Source organism: Taeniopygia guttata, chromosome 20 (genome assembly GCF_048771995.1).
Source record: "Taeniopygia guttata chromosome 20, bTaeGut7.mat, whole genome shotgun sequence".
NCBI classification, from domain to species: domain Eukaryota; kingdom Metazoa; phylum Chordata; class Aves; order Passeriformes; family Estrildidae; genus Taeniopygia; species Taeniopygia guttata.
In genome coordinates this window covers 9621662-9641983 of record NC_133045.1, presented here as the reverse complement: position 1 = coordinate 9641983, position 20322 = coordinate 9621662, and the positions used below count along the sequence as shown (strand labels likewise).

Below are 20322 nucleotides of genomic sequence, written 5' to 3'. Positions count from 1 at the left end.
ATCCCAGTCTGCTGCAAACTCAGATAAACTCAATCAGAATCCAAACAGAGAGATCTTGCCTTACTGAACAGAAAACTGAAATGAAAATGTCTTGGAGCTTTAATGATGAGCTGGGGGAGAGAGATGAAGCTGCATGAGCCAGACAAGGTGTCAGAGGAGAATCTCTGTAGTCCACACAAGACAGGTCAGCCCTGGATGTCTTCTGAAAATAGTGAGAAATGGGAAAGTTTGTATTTTAAAGTTTTTTTCCCTATATTTTTTCTGTCTCTTACACATAAGGCATTTCAGAGTAGAAATCATTTTCTCTCCCTGCTAGCAATTACTGGACTGATTCCATGCCTTTTGAAGATAATACTTTGTGTGTAGTTGAAAGGAAGAAATCGTTGGAGTAACATCTTTCTCATTGGGGTTTTTTTTCCATCCTGAAGATCGATTTGAAAACACAGTTGTGAAAACCTCCATCTTTTGCCCACTCTCCTCCAAGAGGAAGAGATTACAAGAAATGTGCACACAATCTTCTTTTCCTTGGCTGCCATTTGAGGGGCACACTCGAGCTGATGTTGTGCCATGAAAGGCATTTTCTCTCTGTGCTAATTCAACCTGCTCTTCAAAGGCACTGCTTTTGCACTGCTGCCTAACCACTGATTTCTCTGTTTTCCTTTGTTCCAGGGTTTGATATGATGGAAGTTTTTGGCTTGGTAGAGAAGGAATATTCCTCCATTAAAGGCGTGGCCATGGAGCCCTTTGTGTTCAGCGGCTCCCGCACCTTCACCCTCTTCAGGGACATTCAGCTCACCCAGAGGACCAGGTGGGAGCAGAGCTCTGCTGTTGCCATCCTCATCCTCAGCCTCATGCCATGTGCACGGCAAAGGAAGGTCATTTTGGGGAGGAATGGTGCAGCCCTGCAGGCAACTTCCAAATGAAATGATAAATATGATGAGCTAAATTAAATCATTGGTAGATTGGACAAAGAGCCAGAGGGTTTTTACTTAACGTATTAATAAATAAACCTCTGACTTTCCTCAAGATGAGCTGTCATGTAGAAATTAAAGGGGACACAATAGTATTTATTATGCATTTGTACAGCCAAACAGTTTCACAGTGCTGTTTTCTGTTTCTACAAAATCCCTTTTTTCCAGCTTTTTTGTTGCTGTGATGGATGTGAGGATCATGTCACGTATGGACACTGCACCGCTCTTTAGGCATTCTGTCCACAGCCACCTACATTTCAGGGATGGCAGTTTGAGGTCACATTTTCATCTTCAATTCCTTCTCCCAGATATCTCTGGTTTGGAGAGACATCTTTGCTTTAGAAAATATCACTCTCGTAGCTGCTCTCTGCAGCCTGGGCTGCACTGATGAGAGGGAATAACCATCAGCTCTGGCTTGTGGTTTGACCTCATTCCGCTGCATATGAAGCTTCTCCACAGGGTCCCAAGCAAGCCAGGCAACTCCTGTGACCTCATTCCTTTTTTATGATTATGAATCAGGAGTGATCTGACTCCTGACATTCATTGCTACTTTGTTTAAAGCCTAATTACTGAGCCACTGACTCTGCTTAATCTTAGTTAAAGAGGCAAAGCTTCTTAGAGTAAACAGAGTGGGGGAGATTCAGAGAACCCTTTGGTCTAAATACTCAGGAAATGATGGGCAAATCCTTTTGTTCAGCTCTTACAGATGCCTTTCCAAGGACACTATCCCTTCAGAAACTGAGTGAGAGAGAAAAAAACTTGTATTATTTATGAATCAGTCCTGAAAAGATGCCTGATGGGCTGTGTTTATGCTGTGCCAATGTGGCCTGTTTCAGATTACAGGCGTGTTTCAGGCAAAACCAATTTGACCTTCCCTTATCGCCTTGTATCCTCTCACTGCTGCTGAGCCTAAATCCTGCAGCTGGGATGTGGGGACCCAGAGGGGGCTTTTCTGTGGGCTCAGTGCTTATCTCTGAAGGGCATTTGTACGTGTTTAGGATAATAGAATCATTCAGATTGGGAGAATCACAGAGTCCAACCATTACCCTAATGCCGCCAGGTCTGCCACTAAACCATGTCCCTAAGCCAAGGGTTTTGTGCCAAGGTTTCAAGATTTACCCCATGATATATGGCAACCATATAGAGGAGACCTGGGGGAGCGCTTTGGAACCTGGCATGGATGTTTTGTAAGCCTCCACTGAGCTCTCATCTCAAAACCATTGAGGCTGCACTCGCTGTGGCTTGGCATTCCCTGAGGCAGCTCTGGCAGCGCTGGATTGACACCAGCTGCTCCAGCTGAGCATCCCCCAGGCGTGAGGAGAAGGCCCCTGAGTGCTCATCACTCACCACAGAGTGGTCCAGGCACAGCAGGCCCAGCCTCTTTCTATTCACATCACCATCATCTCCTGGTAGCAAAGCTTTTCCAGCCCCCCCTGCCCAGCAAAGAGGGGGATGAGGCTGCAGGATGTTTCTGGTGATGCTGTTCCCTTGCTCTGTGTCATTGCAGTGATGTCCACCTGTTTGCCATCCCACCCGAGCACACCATCGTCATCCTGCTGCGCCTGCTGCCCGACACCCCCAAGGAGCCCTTTGCCGTGTGGCAGGTCACGGATGAGGACTTCCAGCCTCTCCTGGGTGTTAACCTGGACCGTAAGATTTCTTGCTCAATTAAATCCGGCTGCTCCTGTACATCCTGCGGATGTTTTAATGCTTTCCTTACTCAGCAGCAGTTTCTTGGGAAGCTTTGTCATGGCTGCCAACCTCACATTTAAACACTGCCCAGTGCAATTGAAAGACTTGTTTTTATTTTTATTCTGCTTGTATAATATTCTTTATTTTTACATATTTTTTCCGTTGTTTAGAAGTACTTCTTGATAACATAGGAAATCTTCCACCATGTTTAAGGCTAATTATTTACTACTGAATCTATGTATGAAATCAATTTCTAAGCTGTTATTTGTCCTGTCTCCCCTGCAGCCAGTAAGAAATCCCTCACCTATTTCAATCATGACTACAAGGCTGATTTACAGGAAGTCTCCTTTGATGAGCAGGAAGTGAAGAAGATATTCTATGGGAGTTTTCATAAGGTCCTTATCAAGAGAGGGAGAAATGTGGCTCATAATCTCACTCTGGTCAGGGAGTGTTGCTCAGACTGTGGGGTGATCATCCAAATGCTTTGCATCCTGATTGCCAAAGAAGTGGCCAACCTCTTAGATATGCTGAAATTCGTAATTGTAAAGAATTCAGGTGGATCTTATTATCAAAATATAATTTCCACATATTGATTTTTCCCTTTTCCCCCAGACTCCAAAAACTGAGGTGCTTTTTTTTTAGCTCTTTATAATCAGGAACAATTGAAAAATAATTGTTTTTATTTTCTGAATTTAGAATTTTGGTAAACATTTAGTTCTGGACGAAAGGAAAAGAGAATCCAGCTTTGTGAAAAAGCCACTTTATCAATAGGGTGGGGGGTTTTGGCTATCAATGTCCTCATAGCAAAGGGATTGCACACAAATGAGCAACAAGCTCTTTCTGTGGGTATCTGTGGGCAGGTTCATTACTCAGCTCCAGCAAGGCTTCTCCCAGGGAGAGGTGAGGGGATCAACAAGGGAAAGCACATATTAAAACTTACTCCTGAGCCCCCTCCATCCATTCACTCATTAAAAACACCCCACCCGTGCCAGCAGCAGGAATTACTGTCGGTGGGAGACCCCCTCATTCCACCACAGAGCTCCAACACGGCTTTTTCCTCCTGCTGCCAGGTGCACGTGGCCGTGAGCCACTTCAAGGTCAAGCTCTATGTGGACTGTAAGAAAACAGCAGAGAAGCCCATCAACACCCTGGGCAGCATCTCCAGCGCCGGTTTCATCATGCTGGGAAAAGTGACCCGCACCCGCGGGCCCCGGAGCGGCTCCGTGCCCGTGAGTCCTGGGGCGTGCTGCTGGAGCTGCTGGGGTGGCACAAGGGCAGGAGTGCCCCATCAGCCCCCTCTGAACACCTCCCCACACTGCTGTGCTGATCCCGCTGGTCCCCGTGGGTTTAATGAGCTTTCCCAGCACTGGGAGAACGTTTTTGTCCCTCCTGCCTTGGTGTGGGGACTGTGATGGGGGTGGCAGCAGGAGTGTGTCGCTATAGGACACGTGAAAGCACAATGTGAGCCACCTGGTATTTGCAAGGTAGAGAAGAAAGTTTATTCTCTGACTCCAACTTTTATACTTTTCCAAAGGCGACAGTGGATTGGAGAGTGAATGGGCCACCTCTCCAAAGACATTGGACAAACCACTAGTACATCAAGTTTCTCCACCCCCATGAAGGAATGCAAAACTTCATGCAAAAATTCCCACTTCATGCAAAATTGTGTGGGAAATTTTTCTAACAGAATGTAAACTCAGAAGGCTTTAGAAAATCTTAAGAATCAGGGTGACAGGAGTGTGTCCCACAGGAGCCTTCTGCTGCCTGCAGCACAGCATCCCTGCACTGGGATGCTGAAGCAGACAGGAGGGTTTGGGAATTGCTTCTGCAAGGAAACTTGGGCACATCAGCCCACACAGAGCGATGCTGGGAAATGCTGGTGGCTGAAGGCAGCAGAGCTGGGTGTGCCTCAGTCTCCAGTGTGTTTGGATTTGTCTATCTGAATACAAATGACAGGAAAATAATCTCCAGTAGAGAGGCTCTTTATCAGCTGCTACTTGGAAAAAAATACCCCGAGCCAGCAGTGAGTGCTGGCCTGTGGTTGTGTCCTCACTGCTCCACACAGCTCTGCAGGGAGCTGCTCCCTGCCAGGGGACAGGAAAAGGGGATGTGTGGGCTCGGTGTCCTGGCCTGTGCACAGTCCTCAGGGCAAAACCACCCTTCTTCTGCCTGTCTGTTCCATTCTTACTCCCCAAAGCAGGAGTGTTAATTATGTGCAGAATCAGTGGCAAGTTCATCACTCACATGGTTCTCGTGGGGCTGTAGGAAATCATTCACCACTGATGTCAAGGTCTTGCTCCTTGGCCCTGCTTTTAGAGCTAGAAGTCCAGGGGAAAGCAGCTCATCAGGTGATTTGCAACTCCCCTTGCCTCAAAGCAGCACCATAAAACCCCTTTGTCCCATGTGCATCCCCAGTCTGGGACACACCTGGAAAAAAGCCTGTAAGAAATGGGGTCTGCTGTGTAACAAACCAGGCAACAGTGTCTTCAATCAGTATTTACTTGTTTCCTAAATTATTTCTCTGACAATTTGATCAAAACCTGTGGCCATCAAGACAGGAATCTGTGCTTTCCTTGTCCCTCCCAAATTCTCCTAGCAGCTCAGCTAGACAGGTCTGGCCAAATAATAAACAGCCTTGAGCCATCCCTACTGCTGTTGCCTTTCAAGCACAGCAACATTTCACATCTTCCACAGCTCTGCTGTCATTGAGAAGATGGAGTGCCTCATTATTGGTTATCATGGAACCTTATTTAATTTAAGAAATCTTTAAATGCCACTTGATCTGCAGGGCTTATCTGTATCTGTAACCCTCCCTGGGCTGTACAGCTCTCTCCTTGTTAAATTCATGGAGTGAAAGAAAAAAAAGAGAAAAAAAGATGGGGAATAGTGTCAAGGAAAGAAAAATTAATCTCTGCCTCATTATTTTGTTTGGCTTTGTGCAGTGTGTTGTTTTTTTGTTAACCAGAATGGGAAGATGTGGCTGTTGCGAAGGAGGCAGTGAGAGACTGGTTGGGGTTTCTGGGGAGGGGATCACATCCCTGCCCTGGAAAATGCTGCTGCCACGTTTACCCTTCTCCCTGTGCCCCCAAGGGAAGAAAATCAAAGTTTGCTTTCACATTCTGGTGGTGCTGAAGCCAAATTAGTTGAGAACCTGCTACTATTGAAAGGCTGTGAGTAAATTTGAGATGTGATGTGATGTGATGTGAAGCTGCTTTGTTGACTTTCTCAGCAAGAGACCTGAGGACTTGTGGAACACAGTCTGGGGGTAGTTCTCATGTTGTGACTTTTTTTGGGGTACAGTTATAATTGGGACCACACAGAAGAGCCCTGTCAAATCATCCATGAAAATTATTTTCATCACTCGAACTTCATAAGATTTGATGATGGGTGGTGGGTGCCAATGCTAGTTCCTTATCAAACTCTCTTTTTTCCCCCCAGTTCCAGCTGCAGTCTCTGCAGATCTTGTGCAGCAGTGTGGGGGCAGAGCAGGACAGATGCTGTGACCTCCCTGCACTGGTAAGACAAGGGGCACTGCTCTGCTCATAGACAGGAAGCTGGGGAGGATGGGACAAGTCCATGGCACTGAAGTGACACTGCAAATGATTTTGATACACTTAAGAGGGAAAGCATTTTTTCCTTTTAGGAATAACATCAGTATGTTTCTTGGTGAAGCAATCAAAACTATATTTGCTTCAAAAAGAGTGAAAACTTCCAATCCTGATGCATTGCATATTTTTCCTGCCACAACCTCATCCAGGAGCCCTGGGAGTCCTACAGCTTTGCTGCCATCTCAGCCCCGAGGCACAGCATCCCCCACTCTTCCTTTCACTTCTCTTCTCCAACAGAGAGCTGCTATGTGGGGTGTATAAATATATAGAAAGGAGAAAATTATCTTCCAATATGTGTTTTCCACATTGCAGGCAGGGCTGGTTCATAGGTTTTTGTTTTTTTTTTTTCATCTACATTTGTTATTCAACAGAAAAAATAAAGCACTCGATTGCTCACAAAAATCTCTCTGTGGAGTGGAAAAAAAATTCTGCTTTACTTCATGTAAAAGACTGAATTTTGAAAAACTGAGTGTTGTACTTGTGATCCATCCTGCTCTTGCTGTGCAGCTGCTCATGACTGGTTTTGGCTTGATTTCATTTCAGAGGGATGAGGACACCTGCCCTACCTTGGCTCCTGCCTGTTCTTGCACTTCTGGGCGCCCAGGCTTGCCAGGACCCCCAGGGCCCCCTGTAAGTTCACCCTCCCACCCAGTGTATTGCAGGTGCTGCTGCTGCTTCAATTTTTGTGGCATGTGGGTAACACTCCTGGGGCTCTGTGAGGCTTTAGAATCACAGTTCAGGTTGGAAAAGATCCTAAAGATCATTGAGTCCACCCCTTAATCAGGGCTGCCAAATCCAGCTCTAAACCCTGTCCCCAAGAGCCACAATACACCTTTTAAATCCCTGCAGAAATGGTGACTCCACCCTGCCCTGAGCAGCCTGTGCCGGGTCTTGACAGCCCTTTTTTGGTGAAGTTTTATCCTCATGCCTAATCTAAACCTCCCCTGGTGCAACTTGAAGCCATTTCCTCTCATCCTAACTCAAGGAGCTTTTCCAAGCTGAGAGCAAAGCTGAGAGTTTCCCTTTGGATTTTGGATGGTGATGACATTGGGAGATGGAGAGTTGGCAGCACAACAGCTGCAGCTGGGAACAGGCTGAGCAGTGCCTGGTTCCACACTAATCCTCTTAGGAGAGGAGGACAGGTCACCCTCAGTGTCTGCAGAGATTTCATGGATTGGGGGCTCTGAAATTCTCTGTAAATTTAAGGAAAAAACTACTCACAAAAAAAAATCTTCCTGTCTGGATCCTATGTTAAATTGGAGCCTTGTGAGTGTCTGTGTGGGTGGACAGTGTAAAGAGAAAAGGGAGACTTTGCTATCCTGTCTGTCCCCAAAGATCTCTTTCTGTTCAGCGAATGTCACTTGCAAGAAAACCCTGAAGAAATGGTGGGGAGAGAAAACAGCCATTACATATGCAGTGTGCTCAGGAAAAAGGGCATCAATTCTGCCCCATCCCTTATGGATGCAGGAAAGCTGTCACGGGCTTAAATCCCAGGAGAAAATATTCCTGTTAAATACTAGGAAGCAGTTATATATATATATTAAAAAAAAAAAAAAGCGGTCTTTGAAAATCTGGGGAAGAATATTTGATTTGTACAAGCCAGCTGAAACCTGACAGACAGCCTGTCCAAAGCACCTCAGTTCAACCACTCCAGGTGCTTTGCTCCTGGAAAATAACCATAAATGGAAACATTTTCCTCCCTTTTCAAGTGAAAAGGTCTCAGATCATCTTCTGCACTGACCTGTGGTTTAGCTCTGAGTTCAGTTCTGTGCATGGAGAGTGCCTCATTGCAGAGTAATTACTTGCTCATTCCGGTGGAAGTTTAATTAACAGTACACTCCACTGTCACCGTTTGCTTCAATATCCTAAGTGCATAATTAGCAGCTTGTATTGCCCTGTGGTTTAACCATCTCCACAGACAGCTCCTTAAAGAGCAGGACTCTTTAAGGCATTAGAGGAAATCAGGTTTTGACACATAACCTCCTCCTCACACCACTGAACCCTTGGTAATTTGCTGCAGTTACAACAGCACTCACTGCTATTTTTAAAATTCCAGTTAGGAAGACATGTCCCACCTTGTATTTATCACTGTCCTTAATGAGTGTGTCTGACTAAATCTAGCTGGCTTCTGAAATGAGTTTCTGGGCACTTCTGAAAGCACCTTTCCCAAAGTTCCCTGCCTGTGCTTCTCAATTCAAATTCCACATTTTCTTTGGATTCAAGAATAGCAATGCTCAGATTAAGATGTCAAAAATTCACACAAAACCAGGTCATGCCAGGAGGTTGTTTTCTTCTCCCCACCCAGAGTTAGGCAGAGGCAGAGCTAAGCCAGGTCTCCCAGAGCCAGGTCTGTCCCTGATCTCAGCACATGTCACTTTTCTGGGGTGGAAAGTGTAAAACCCAACTGAGTTCCAAAGGAGTGTAGATGTGAGCACCCCTTTTCTTCCTTCTCAAGTGTGTTCCCCTGTCCATATTAGACTTTGTCTCAGCGTAGATCCACTGAGAGGGAGTTGGAGGGAGGTTAAACAGGTTGAAACTTCATTTCTCCCTGCTGGGGATAAGTGCTGTGTTCCCAGGGCTGGTCATGGAGGGACTGGGCTGTTCCTTTCTTTTTCCCTTTCCCACATTTCTTGGGCAACTCAATTAATTTTCTTGTTGTCTCTATTTGTTTTTAGCTCTGTGGGGCAGGAAACATCTTTCAGTGTGGGGCAGTGAAGTGCACAGAGTTCTGTCCCCCAGGCTCCTGGTTACAGTGCAGTAAATGTGATGATGTTTTGTGTGTCCCACTGGCAGGGCAGCCCTGGGAGGAGAGGACCTCAGGGAGAGCAGGGAGAGCCAGGACCCAAGGTGAGTCCTTAGGCTGGAGATTATCTCAGTGCACCAAGCTGAGCCTAAACAGAGTCTTAACAACACGTAGAGGAGGATGGGATCACTTACTGTTAATTAAATGCTCAGTTGGGCTTCGGAGATTGAGATGATGAGGCTGATTGTGCTGAATTAATGCAGTGAACATGCAGTGTCCTCTGAGAGCAGCTGTGCTGCTACAGGGTCAGGCTTTGTGCTGCCAGATCTCCTGACCTGGGGCAGAGCAGCGTGAGGAGGGAGCAGAGGGGCAAACACAGCCCTGAGGAATGGCTGGGGCTGAGTCCCCCAGCCCTGGGGACTGCAGCAAACCCTGGGCCAAGTGCTCACAGCTCCATGGAGCAGCACAGGGCAGAGCCAGAGCAGAGCACTGGTCCCATTTTTTTGGGATGACATCTGGGAAAGCAGCATAGCTGCAGGGGAGGGATTTGGGGGGAGGAATGAGAATGGACACAGAACTCAGAAATGAACTAAGGAAGGCTTCCCTTTGCTCTCTGACCACCTTGAATAACAGGAATATCTGCTTGGGAAGGGGAACTTTGCTCTGCAAAGCACCCTCTGCAGCTTTGCTGTCTGCTCTCATGAAAGACAGACCAAAATCTTGGGGCTAAAACACAAAGGCAGCTGAGGTTACTGGAGATGCCCTCAGTGCCCCAGTTTAATCTTGAATTATGTAGATGGTTCATGCTGGCCCAGGCTTTGCAGTGAAGCCCATGAGGAGAGCAGGCACCAACCTCTTCCTTCCCTTATGATTGTTTCCTTGTCTTTGCTTTCAGGGTGAGCCCGGCCCACCTGGACAAGTAGGACCAGCAGGTCCCAGTGGCCAGCAAGGCTCTCCAGGCTCCCAGGGAATCACAGTGCAGGGCCCCGTGGTATGTCACCTCTTCCATTGTCGTTTTTGGGCTTGCTCTTCACAGCCAGAACCTGTCTCAGAAATGGGTGTCAGTGCTGTGATTTATGGATGTATATCACCCTCACTAACAGCTGAACAGCTGCAGAGGGAGAGATGACAATCAGTGGGGTTGATGATGATGAGGCCCTGCACTTAAGCATTTTGGCCAAAGCCTGCTTTTGTCCAGACTCTCCCTAATGGGCTTTTATTTCGAGCAGCCCAGTGGGGTCCCTTCCAACTCAGGATCTTCTATGAATATTCAGGCATTTCTCTTTCCAGTGATCATCATTGCTTGGCAGGGAGTAGTGGCAAGGGCTGCCACATGTCTGGGATGGCAGAATCCCTGTGCACATGCTGTGGCTGTAAATTACCCTGGAACACTGCAGGGAGCAGGAACAACCTGGGACAAGGGTGTGGAACAGCAGGATGCTCTTTGCCTTAAAGGGTTCTGCCACACAGCCAACTGTGTGCTTCTGTTTTAATCCAAGGGGCCACCAGGAATTAAAGGAGAGAAAGGAGACACTGGAATCCCTGGCATGCAGGTAATGGAAAACACCACTCCTTCTACTTGTCCCAAAGATTTGCCTTTTTGTTTTTTTGTTTTTTTTTTTCCTCAGTAACTACTTTAAGCGAGTCTGAAAAGTTGTTACTCTTGTCTGCTTGGGAACTGTCAGTCATTTTGGAATGCCATCACTTTCCCAAGGGAAACTGAGTCACTTGGTGTAAGAGAGATAGGCCTATGATGGAATTAAAGCTGTGGGAACAGTCTTTGCTCTATGTAATGAATAACTCTCTCTCTTCTTTGACCTTTTTTCTTCTGTCCTCTGTTCCAAGATGAATGAGGGCAATGATAATGAGATGCTGACTTTACCCAGCATTTCTGATTTACAGGGCATGCCTGGTGTGCAGGGAGCTCCGGGCAGGGATGGACTTCAAGGTGCAAAGGTAAAACACCTCACCCCTGTGATTTAATGCATGGATGCCTAAAAATCTGCTAGGAGCATCCCAGCAGAGACCCAAAACATCCCAGTGCAGAAGTGAATGGTCTTTTCACAAAGCCAGAGGGATTGGGGGGAAGAAAAAGAAAAAGGGATCATTTCAGGTTTGGCTAAATTTGAGCAGATACCACCCTTCCTGAGCAGATGTTTTTTACCCATCTTTAGCAAGTTCCTGTTAAAAGCAGCACATGGAAATCATCTCACTGCTGATGAGATCTCTTAGAATCCTCTTGTTAGTGAATGACTGGATTTGGCTTTGCAGGGGGTGAGGGGACTAGAAGGCACAGCTGGGCCTCCAGGACCACCTGGACCTAGGGTGAGTACTCCCTGTGAGTGATGCTCTCTGAAATCTGCTCCTCAGCAGAGTTTTATGCTTTCACCTGGCAGTGTCAGGGCAAAGCCCCTTCCCGAGGTACCACAGGGAACATCTGGCACATCGTGCAGGTGCCTCCTTTCCCTGCCACCCTCAGTGTAAGAGGAAAATCCTTGGCTTCCTCTGGCAACTCCTGAGGAAGCTGCATCCCAGCAAGCAGATTCTTATTTTGCTGTTCTCACTTTCCTGACACTTCTGTTTTCCAGCTGCTGGTTGAGTTGGAGGGGATTTGGCTTGTTAGACTGAAATCAGCAGGAGCTGGAGGATGCAGGCAGTGTGAAAGGTTTCCCCCCACATCACTGCCAGTATCTGCTGCCAGGGCTGGATGTAGATGGGTGTACTTGCACTCAGTCATGCCCAGGGTAGCAGAACTTTAAGATCTGTTGATTCACAGCTCCTAATTGGAAGGCACCACAGGAACACTTCATTTTACTTGGGAAATGGAATCAAATTTGGGTTTAGTTGATGGCTGGTGGACCTGATAAGTTACTGATTCTCACAGCTGAATTTCACAGCTGAGTCTCACTGCTGAATTATAAGGAATTTGGCAGTGGTTGTGCTAAGTTATTTATAGGAGCCAAGGTTGAATTAGGCTCATAACTTCAGCTTGTTCATCCTGGGAATATGTGGAGCTGGCAGCATTGAGCCTCAGCTTTTTAAATATGAGGAAAGCACTGTCACCTTCAGAGCAGGCTCTGAAGGCTGTTCTGGTGCTGCCTTGAAAACTTTTCTCATTTTCACTATTCAGAAATTTGCTAATATCTACTGAATTCAAATGTAACAGCTGGAAAATTCTAAACCAAAGTATTTCTGCTAGTTGTTTTTGGCTTATTTTTTTCTTCTCTTTCTGGCTCCAAAAAGCACAGATAACTCACAAAGAGGGGATGACCACAGAAGGCACTTCCCACTCTCTAAGCTGCTGTTGATGTTGTTTAGTATTAGAGGCCAGCACAGGTTTTAAAGGAAAAAGAAAACAAGCAAGTGGTATTGGGAGGCTGAAGAAGAGGGTTGTGCTCTAGGCTATGTCTAAATCTGAATATATAATGAAAGATCAAAAGCCTGTAGGGTATAAACTACACTGCAGCTTTTTGGCAAAACTCAGCTTTGCTAGCTTGGCCATAATTGAGATGGTGATGGGAAATGATGTGAGCATGACTGACACATGGTGTGCTTTGAACAGTGGGATTGTGGCTGGACAGTAAACTTAAGGCTATTGTTCCCTCTAAAGTCCCACCATGGGTGCCCCTGGAGCCCTTGAACAGAAAAAAAAAAAAAAAGAAAGGATTTTTAATCTGTAACGTTGTAATGTCTGCAGGGTTTCCAAGGAGCCACAGGCACCCGAGGCAGCAGTGGTGAGAAGGGACCTCCAGGTGATGTTGGGCCAACAGTAAGTTTCTGCTTTTGGGTCTCAAAGAAAGCCAAGAGATGGAGTAATTGAATGGGAATGAGCTGTTCCCACAGCAGCTCTGCCTTAGAGTCTGAAGAATGGTTTAAATTCACACTCATCCTTCTTAAGGAGATGTCTGGGTATTCAAAGCCCAGGCTACTGATCTGTTGATAAAGCATTCAACAAATCCCACCTCCCTTTGCCCCCTGCAGATTTACCTGCTACACAAAATCTAAACAGATTTCTGGTGTAAGATTCCAGAATAAAGCAAGAAAGTCACTCCTGAGCTGGTGCAGCCAGCCTTGGGCTTATAGGTGAAACCACATCACATGAAAATACATGTCACAGGTATTTCTTCACCTGTCCTGTTGGGAAATCTGTTCTAAGAGTGCACCTGAGAAATTTCTGCATCCCTCTTGATGGTGCTTATCCCACTGCTCCAGTTACAGATTTATTACTTTTTTTCTTAAAAAAAAAAAAAAAGTGTTTGAGTTCATACTTTCAAGTATGGACTTAAAGCTCTTACAATCACTGCCATGAGGTCAAGGAAACAACAAGAGTGTGAGAAACAATCTTTGTGCTCCATGTCCCATTAACGTAACCCACACCCCCAGTGAATTTATTAATTTGTTTGTTTGTTTTCTGTTCTTCCTTTCCTTAGGTTTCTTTATTTTTAATTTATTTTTTCCTATAGGGGCTGCCAGGTCCCAAAGGAGAAAGAGGAGAGAAAGTGAGTTTTTCTGGTGCTGGGTGACACTGTCAGTGCATCATACCCTCAGAAGAGTGGGTGTGGAAACCTGAATTGCAATTTTTACTTAAAATTCTGAGCCAAACCTCTCCAGTGCTGGTGGTACTTATTGCCTGTTGCCTTTCCTTTCACCTGCACAGGTTGGGTTGCTGGGGTGAAAATAACCCCACAGCAGTCAGGAGCTCTTTAGTATCACTTGTAGTAATGAAGCAGAAATGTCAAATGCAAATCCATTCTTTGCTGAGAAGGGAAAAAGCCAAACCCACTTGGCTCCACTTTGTTCTGGTTTAATGTGTTGGAAAAGGGGACTCATTTATCATCATCATTGTCCGTGGTCCAGCACAGACCTTGGCAGTCAGGACATCCACACCACCTTGGAAGGTTATTTAATTGGGAAAAAGAGTTTTTCAAGTTTTTCTCATCCTGAATTCTAGTTAAATCAAAATGCCATGACTTTCTAGGAGTCATTGCCAAGACTGACTTATGCAAATTTTTCTTCAGACAGGGATGAGGTGCTTTTGTGTCAAATTAATGCCTCAGAATTATATTTTTAAAGAGCATTTTCCTTCCAATCCCACCAGTTTTTCATTTTCTAGACTTTTTCTTTGATACTGGAACTTTCTGTTTCCCCCTCCTTTGGGTGTTGATCCCAGCAGTTTTTTAAGCCTGGATTATCTGCACTGTGATCCAGCCAGAGATGTATGTTTTATAAACAGTTCCGGAAGCAGGTGCATTAGGTATGAATTTTCACAGTCAGTGTTTATTTTTAAGCAGGTTTTTGCATTTTAATAGTTTTCCCCTACTTTACTAAAATTTTCTCAAGGGCCCATAATATATGATTTATTCAAAACACAGTAAGAATCAATATTCATGGAAGATGGAGTCAAAAATAGGAAGTTGTAATATCTGATCATACTAAATGTTTTACATATCACAGAATGCTGAGTTTTAGATTTAGCAATTTGAGGGTGAAATTTGTTCTCCCTTTTTTTGGTAATTATTTAGATTCGGTTTGGACCTTTTGATGCGCAGAAAAAAAGCCATTATTGATGTTTCCAATTTCAATTTTCTGGTTTTAGAGCTTCATGATAAATAAATGGAGCTGCATTTCACAGTAATTAATATCTCTGGAACTCAAGCTGAGAAAATGAATGGGGTAAAAGCTATCATGCATTATGAGATAGATATTTTCTAAAAGATATTAATACTTCATTTTTTTTCCTTAATTTTTTAAAAAATTGCTTCATTTTAGGGGGAACCACAGTCCTTGGCCACAATTTACCAGCTTGTTAGCCAGGCTTGTGAGAGGATGATTCAGAGTGAGTAAAACCAACCCAGCTCCTGAGTCTGTTCATGTGGTGATGGGATAAGGGGGAATGGCTTTAAGCTGAAGGATTGGATCTGTATTAGATATGAAATTGTTCCCTGTGAGGGTGCTGAGGCCCTGGCACAGGGTGCCCAGAGAAGCTGTGGCTGTCCCGGCCCTGGAGGTGTTCAAAGCCAGGTTGGATGAGGCTTGGAGCAACCTGGGACAGTGGAAGGTGTCCCTGCCATGGCAGGGGGTGGAACAGGATGAGATTTAAAGTCCTTTCCAACCCAAACCTGTGATTCTGTGATCCTATGACTCTGCAGAAGTAGAAAACCACAGCCTGAAGCTGTAGTGATCCCAGCAGCTCCACCAGCCTGTGCCCTGCTGAGCACCACGACCAGCAAATATCCCATCTCAGGCTCTAAGCACTACTCAGCTTTATCAGGTGGCATTAGCATAGAAAAGACCTGCAAAATATTTATTTGCAAAACTCTTTGGTGTTCTGCAAAACCTCCTTTATTTCTTAAGTGGAAAAGCTTGAAACTAATTTGAGAGAAATTATTCTTTCAGCAGTATGTGCTGATTCCTCCCGAGGCAGTTTTGTGCAGCTCCTGTGCTGTGATGTGCAGAGAGAAGCAGTGCCTTGTCCAAGGTCAGGCAGCAAAGTCATCACTGAGCTGCCCATCTTCATCTTCTGCCTTTCTCAGTTTGACTGACAGCTTTTTAGCACTAGTTGATCATTCCAAGTACTTTTTTAGACAAAATCCTTTGATTTTTATCTCTCTTCTGAATTTCCCAGCCAAGAAACACTTGTTTTCTCTCTTGCCTTCTCAGCTCATGTGTTGAAATTTGATTCATTCATACATGAACATGCAAGGAAGCCAGTTCCCATTTGGGAGGAAAGGTTAAAACCAGGAGAACCAGGACCACCAGGTCCTCCAGGCCCACCTGGGAACAGTGGAGAAAGAGGAGAAAATGGCACCCCTGGGCAGCCAGGCAAAGATGGGTATCCAGGAGAGAGAGGTATGGACAGAAGTGTTCCTATGCATTTTCCACTGCATCTTTGGTACTTTGACTAAACAGTGCCTGAAGCAGTACTGTAGAGATAATCCATGATATTATCTCATTTCATTGCTGTTTTCCTTTTGGATTTCTCCATTCTAGGATGAGACACCCAAATTATAAATCTCAACAAGTAGGGAGAAGCCAGATGCATCCCACTCTTGTTTTCAAGCTCTGAATGGAAGGAAAGGCCAGATTAGCACAATTTGTAGGTTGGGGGGGGGTGGGGGCGTGGAGAGTTCAATTTTAGAGGGCAGGAGGCTTTTTCTACAAAAAACAGTCATCTGGGTGATCACAGGGTGGTGGAACAAATCAGCTTTGGGCAGAAATGAGGAGCATTGGAAAACACTGATGGAAGGCATGAGGCAGCTGAAGCAATCTTCAAAGGGGAAATAAGTTTCTGAAGCAGTAGTTTCACAATTAAATACTCAGACATAACTGAAGAAATAGATTAATATAATCTCAGAAGTGGCCTCAGTTATCGCACATGAATGAGGGAAAGGTGGGAAGATGTTTTGATTTGATTCACAGACAAGGTTTGTCAGTGGCTCAAGTAATTGTCTGTCAAAATAAAAAGAAAAACACTGGTTTCAGCACTGTCCTAACACGTCAGAGTAACTGGAAATGTTCTGTTTAACTCCTTCCTCCTGCAGTAGTCAGTCTTAGCTGCTATCTGCAGAGCTTATCAAAATGTCACTTCAGAGAGAAGGGAGTAACAACAGATCTTGCCAGCCTGTCAAGCAGGAGAGGGCAGAAGATGGATCTCAGTGAAAAACCACCTGATGGACATGGCTGATCAAAATATTTTCATTTTGAAACAATGAAAAATCGTATTTTGTCAAAATGTACCTGTTTTCTCTAAGAGGTACCAGTTTCACAAGTAATTTAACAGACAAGCATCAATCCTGGCTAACCAGCACTTGGTCAAAGACACAATTCATCTTTGTGATTTGTTTGATCCATTTGAAGAGCACAGAGGTGGACCTGACCCTCAGGCTGGTGCAGTAACACTATTGCTATGAATTTCTCTGTGAAAAATGTTCATTCCCACCCCTATTGGGCTGCAAATCCGTGCTGCTTGGATCAAAGAAATCAGTGATCACAGCAAGAGTTGGTGCTGGTCACAGCAAGAGTAGATGCCCAGACTGAATGAAAGCAAATGGATGTTTCTCAGTGTTGCCAAGGGCTGTGACTCCACTTTGACACATGGAGAGACTGCAAGAGCCTCAATTTAGGGTGAAATTCAACATACAGTGAAGCAACACTTATCTCTTATCTGTGAATAGGTGCCCCAGGGCCCAAAGGAGAGAAAGGGATGTCTGGAGCCAGTGAGGAAGGGAGCCAAGGACCCAGAGGCAGAACAGGTAAAGTGACCCCAACTTCTGTCTATTGGTCCAGCAAGGCCATGTGATGGCCACCAGCTCTCAGATTCAAAGAATCATCCAGCTGAAGGACCCCTGTGGTGGGGCTGGACTCACCTTCCTCATGGTTCCTCTCTGCTAAAATGCAAGAGATTACTCTGGGCAGCTTCTTCCCTCTGGTACCCATTCCCAGGGGATGATGTGTTTTGAGGACATGAGACACATGCAGGGAGTTTAAGTTTTGCTGCCTTTTTGCATGCAAGACCAGATACTTGGGGGATAGAAACTGTGAAAATTCAGCTCGTGGAACATGAGGGTTTGTGAGTAATCTGTGAGGATTTGGTGCACACCTCCACCCCGATCCCTGCTGCTTGGGACCTGTGGGAAGTTTGCCACTGGCATAACAAACCAGGCACTGTCTAAAGAGTCTGGTAAAACACATTCTTCTTCATTTAATTGTCTATAGTTGAGATGTAATACAAAACCCAGTGGTTCTGGGATGGATCCTGGGGTTAAGGTGATTCTCTGCACTAACATGTAGGTGGATTTGGGGTTCTCATAACCAGGCTCCATTTTTAGCCAAACTGGGCACCCTTGAGGTCAAGAATACTGGGATTCAGAACAGTTTTTGCAACAGGCAGTCCTGTTTATCCACCAAAATGAGGAAGCTATGCTCAGCAAATGACCTGCCATGTAGGATGGAGGAAAATACAGAAGAGGTATTACACTGCTAAAGCACATGTGCTACAGCTTACAGTGCTTCTCCTTCTGCAGGCCCACCAGGAGAAGTTGTGCAGGGGAAACCAGGTCCCAAGGGTTTTCCTGGGAATGCTGGTCCTCCAGGTTTCCCCGGTGTCAGAGGGCAGCCTGGGCAGCCTGGGCAGCCGGGGGGCTGTGATATCTCTGGATGTTATGAGGCTGATAGAAGAGGTAAGTCCCGACTATGTGGGTACTAAAGTGATGATTTTATGGCTGGTCTCTGGTTACTTTTCCTGAGCCAGGCAGAGACCTCTGTTCATCCTTCAGGCACCAGCAGTCCTGCAAAGTCTCCTTTGCAGGGCAGTCAGGGTGATTCCTGTGCAACACACACGGATAAAGCCAGTTCTATGGGCTGCTCCTGAGATATCCTTGATGGATTAACACATAACTGCAGCACTAGTCAAGCAGGTGGGGAGTGATCCTGGGGGATCAGTTCTTCGTGTCCCCAGCAACGTTTCCATGGGGGATGGAGAGAGGGAGAATTCCTCATTTCCTACATTTACATTTCATGGAAGCTCAGTGCGACAAAGATCTGGGCAGTGAAGAAATTCACTGGCATGGAACAAAAGGTTTACAAGGGAAAGGAATTCATTCTGTGCCATTCCTTCTCAGACCCTGACACTGATTTATTCATTTGCTCAGTGGCCTTATCCTTTCCACACACAGATTTTGTCCCCTGATGGCTGGGGCGGAAGCAGCTGAAGACATTGCTTTTCCCTGGAAATCTCTGGAAGAAAACTCCACAACTCCAAAAGAAACAGCAACCCAAATAGCAGATGTGTTATGTTTTTTTAATGCCCCATCATTTCTGTATGGGCAAGTCAATCAAACTCCACAGCCACAGCCTGTGTCTGGCTGAGCCGTCTGTCTGCACAACTGTAGCGCTCAAACTGACATCCCACAGCAAGACAAAGGCACAGCTGGACACTCAGCCTGACAGACTTGTATGAAAAAGAAATACTGTATTGAAATGCTCAGAAATAACAGATAATTTCTGTCCATTTGTCTGCTTGTGGTTCCTTTTTGTCAGCCGTTCTGTGTCCCAGCACAGAGAAAAGCAGCACCTCATAACCAAAGAAGCAAATCCTCTGGAGAAAGCTGCATTTTCTGTTGGCTGCCAAGGTAATAAAGTCTAGCACCATCTTGGCTGCTTCTGTTTTGGGCAGTTTGCTGATGGTTTCCTTGCAGGGCTGTTTTGTGCACAAACATTGCAGCCAGAGATCACCTCACTGTGATGTGACAAACCACTGTTCAGCTCCCCTGGGGCTTGGTAACTCGGGCAAAACCTTACATGAGTCACAACCCTGTGCTGAGAGGAGCTGGAGATTAACCTGCTGCTTTTTCCATGTTTCCCTCCTGCAGGCTGAGCAGCTACTTTGCATTTTATCAGGTGGAATATTGAACAGCTCTGAGTTTGGCTTTTACCCATATGACATAGTGGAAATTGTTGTGTTACGCCCCTTTCCTTGCCATCAGCTGGGATGTGTCTGCAACAAACCATGTAGATACTGATAAAAATGTTCCTCCTCCTTTGCAATCCCTGCTTTGGGCTGTGCTGGATCATTGCCTGTAACCTGCCCCTGCTTCAGAAACAAACCTTCCTGAACTCTCATTTAAACCCTAAGCCTAAAGCAGAGTGACACAAAAAGTATCAGTACAGATTTTTCAGAGCTGTTAAAAGGTAAAAAATGGAGCATCATGCACATTCCTCCGCATTTATTCTGGATGTGTAATTTCTGCAGTTACATACAGGCTGGCAGCCTGGGTGCTCATACAGCCAACCTTTGAAATCTTAGCAGCAAATACATCACACTTAGAGAGTAGATTGTCACATCAATACCAAGGAGAAAGAGGTTTACCTTAAGAGAACTAACTTTTTTAGACAAGGAGTCCAAATATTATTTCTTCTTGTCATTAAGGAAAAATCCTATGGAGTTAAGAAATCCTGCTAAAGGAATATTGAAACATGTCAGACTTGTGTGGGAGCCAAACTACAACAAAAAGCAGATAAAATATGGTTAGTGCATCCTATAAGTATCCAAGTCATCCTTGGCTTTATGTATGTTAATTCTCTAGAAACTCCCAAGAATTAATATTTTCAGTATGACATACATTCCCTTTGGAAAATGTAGGAAAATGCATAGAAATACCACTCTGATAGAAGGAACATTTCTGTTCACTGTGAATTCACACTGAAGCTCTCTGGAGTTGCCTTGACATATAAAATGGAAACCTTTCAGCTCAGATGAAGTGTTGTTGCAGACAAAGCTCCAGTCAGAAGAAAAAGGAGAGGTCAGAGG

At 45.3% G+C, this 20322-nt stretch overlaps 1 protein-coding gene across 1 annotated transcript in view; it reads left to right on the top strand.

Annotated features, from left to right (window-relative positions):
- COL20A1 (collagen type XX alpha 1 chain) overlaps window positions 1-19023 on the top strand; it is a 51796-nt gene extending 32773 nt beyond the window's left edge. Inside the window, exons 23-40 of the mRNA XM_030288728.4 lie at window positions 670-808; window positions 2479-2621; window positions 2949-3058; window positions 3734-3892; window positions 6102-6179; window positions 6815-6901; window positions 9065-9118; window positions 9910-10005; window positions 10514-10567; window positions 10917-10970; window positions 11286-11339; window positions 12712-12783; window positions 13478-13513; window positions 14784-14850; window positions 15675-15863; window positions 17189-17266; window positions 18038-18193; window positions 18689-19023. Of these exons, the coding sequence (XP_030144588.4) occupies window positions 670-808; window positions 2479-2621; window positions 2949-3058; window positions 3734-3892; window positions 6102-6179; window positions 6815-6901; window positions 9065-9118; window positions 9910-10005; window positions 10514-10567; window positions 10917-10970; window positions 11286-11339; window positions 12712-12783; window positions 13478-13513; window positions 14784-14850; window positions 15675-15863; window positions 17189-17266; window positions 18038-18193; window positions 18689-18702 (1640 nt within the window). The 3' untranslated portion in view covers window positions 18703-19023. The remainder of the gene's footprint in view (window positions 1-669; window positions 809-2478; window positions 2622-2948; window positions 3059-3733; window positions 3893-6101; window positions 6180-6814; window positions 6902-9064; window positions 9119-9909; window positions 10006-10513; window positions 10568-10916; window positions 10971-11285; window positions 11340-12711; window positions 12784-13477; window positions 13514-14783; window positions 14851-15674; window positions 15864-17188; window positions 17267-18037; window positions 18194-18688) is intronic.
- The last annotated feature ends 1299 nt before the right edge of the window (window positions 19024-20322 follow it).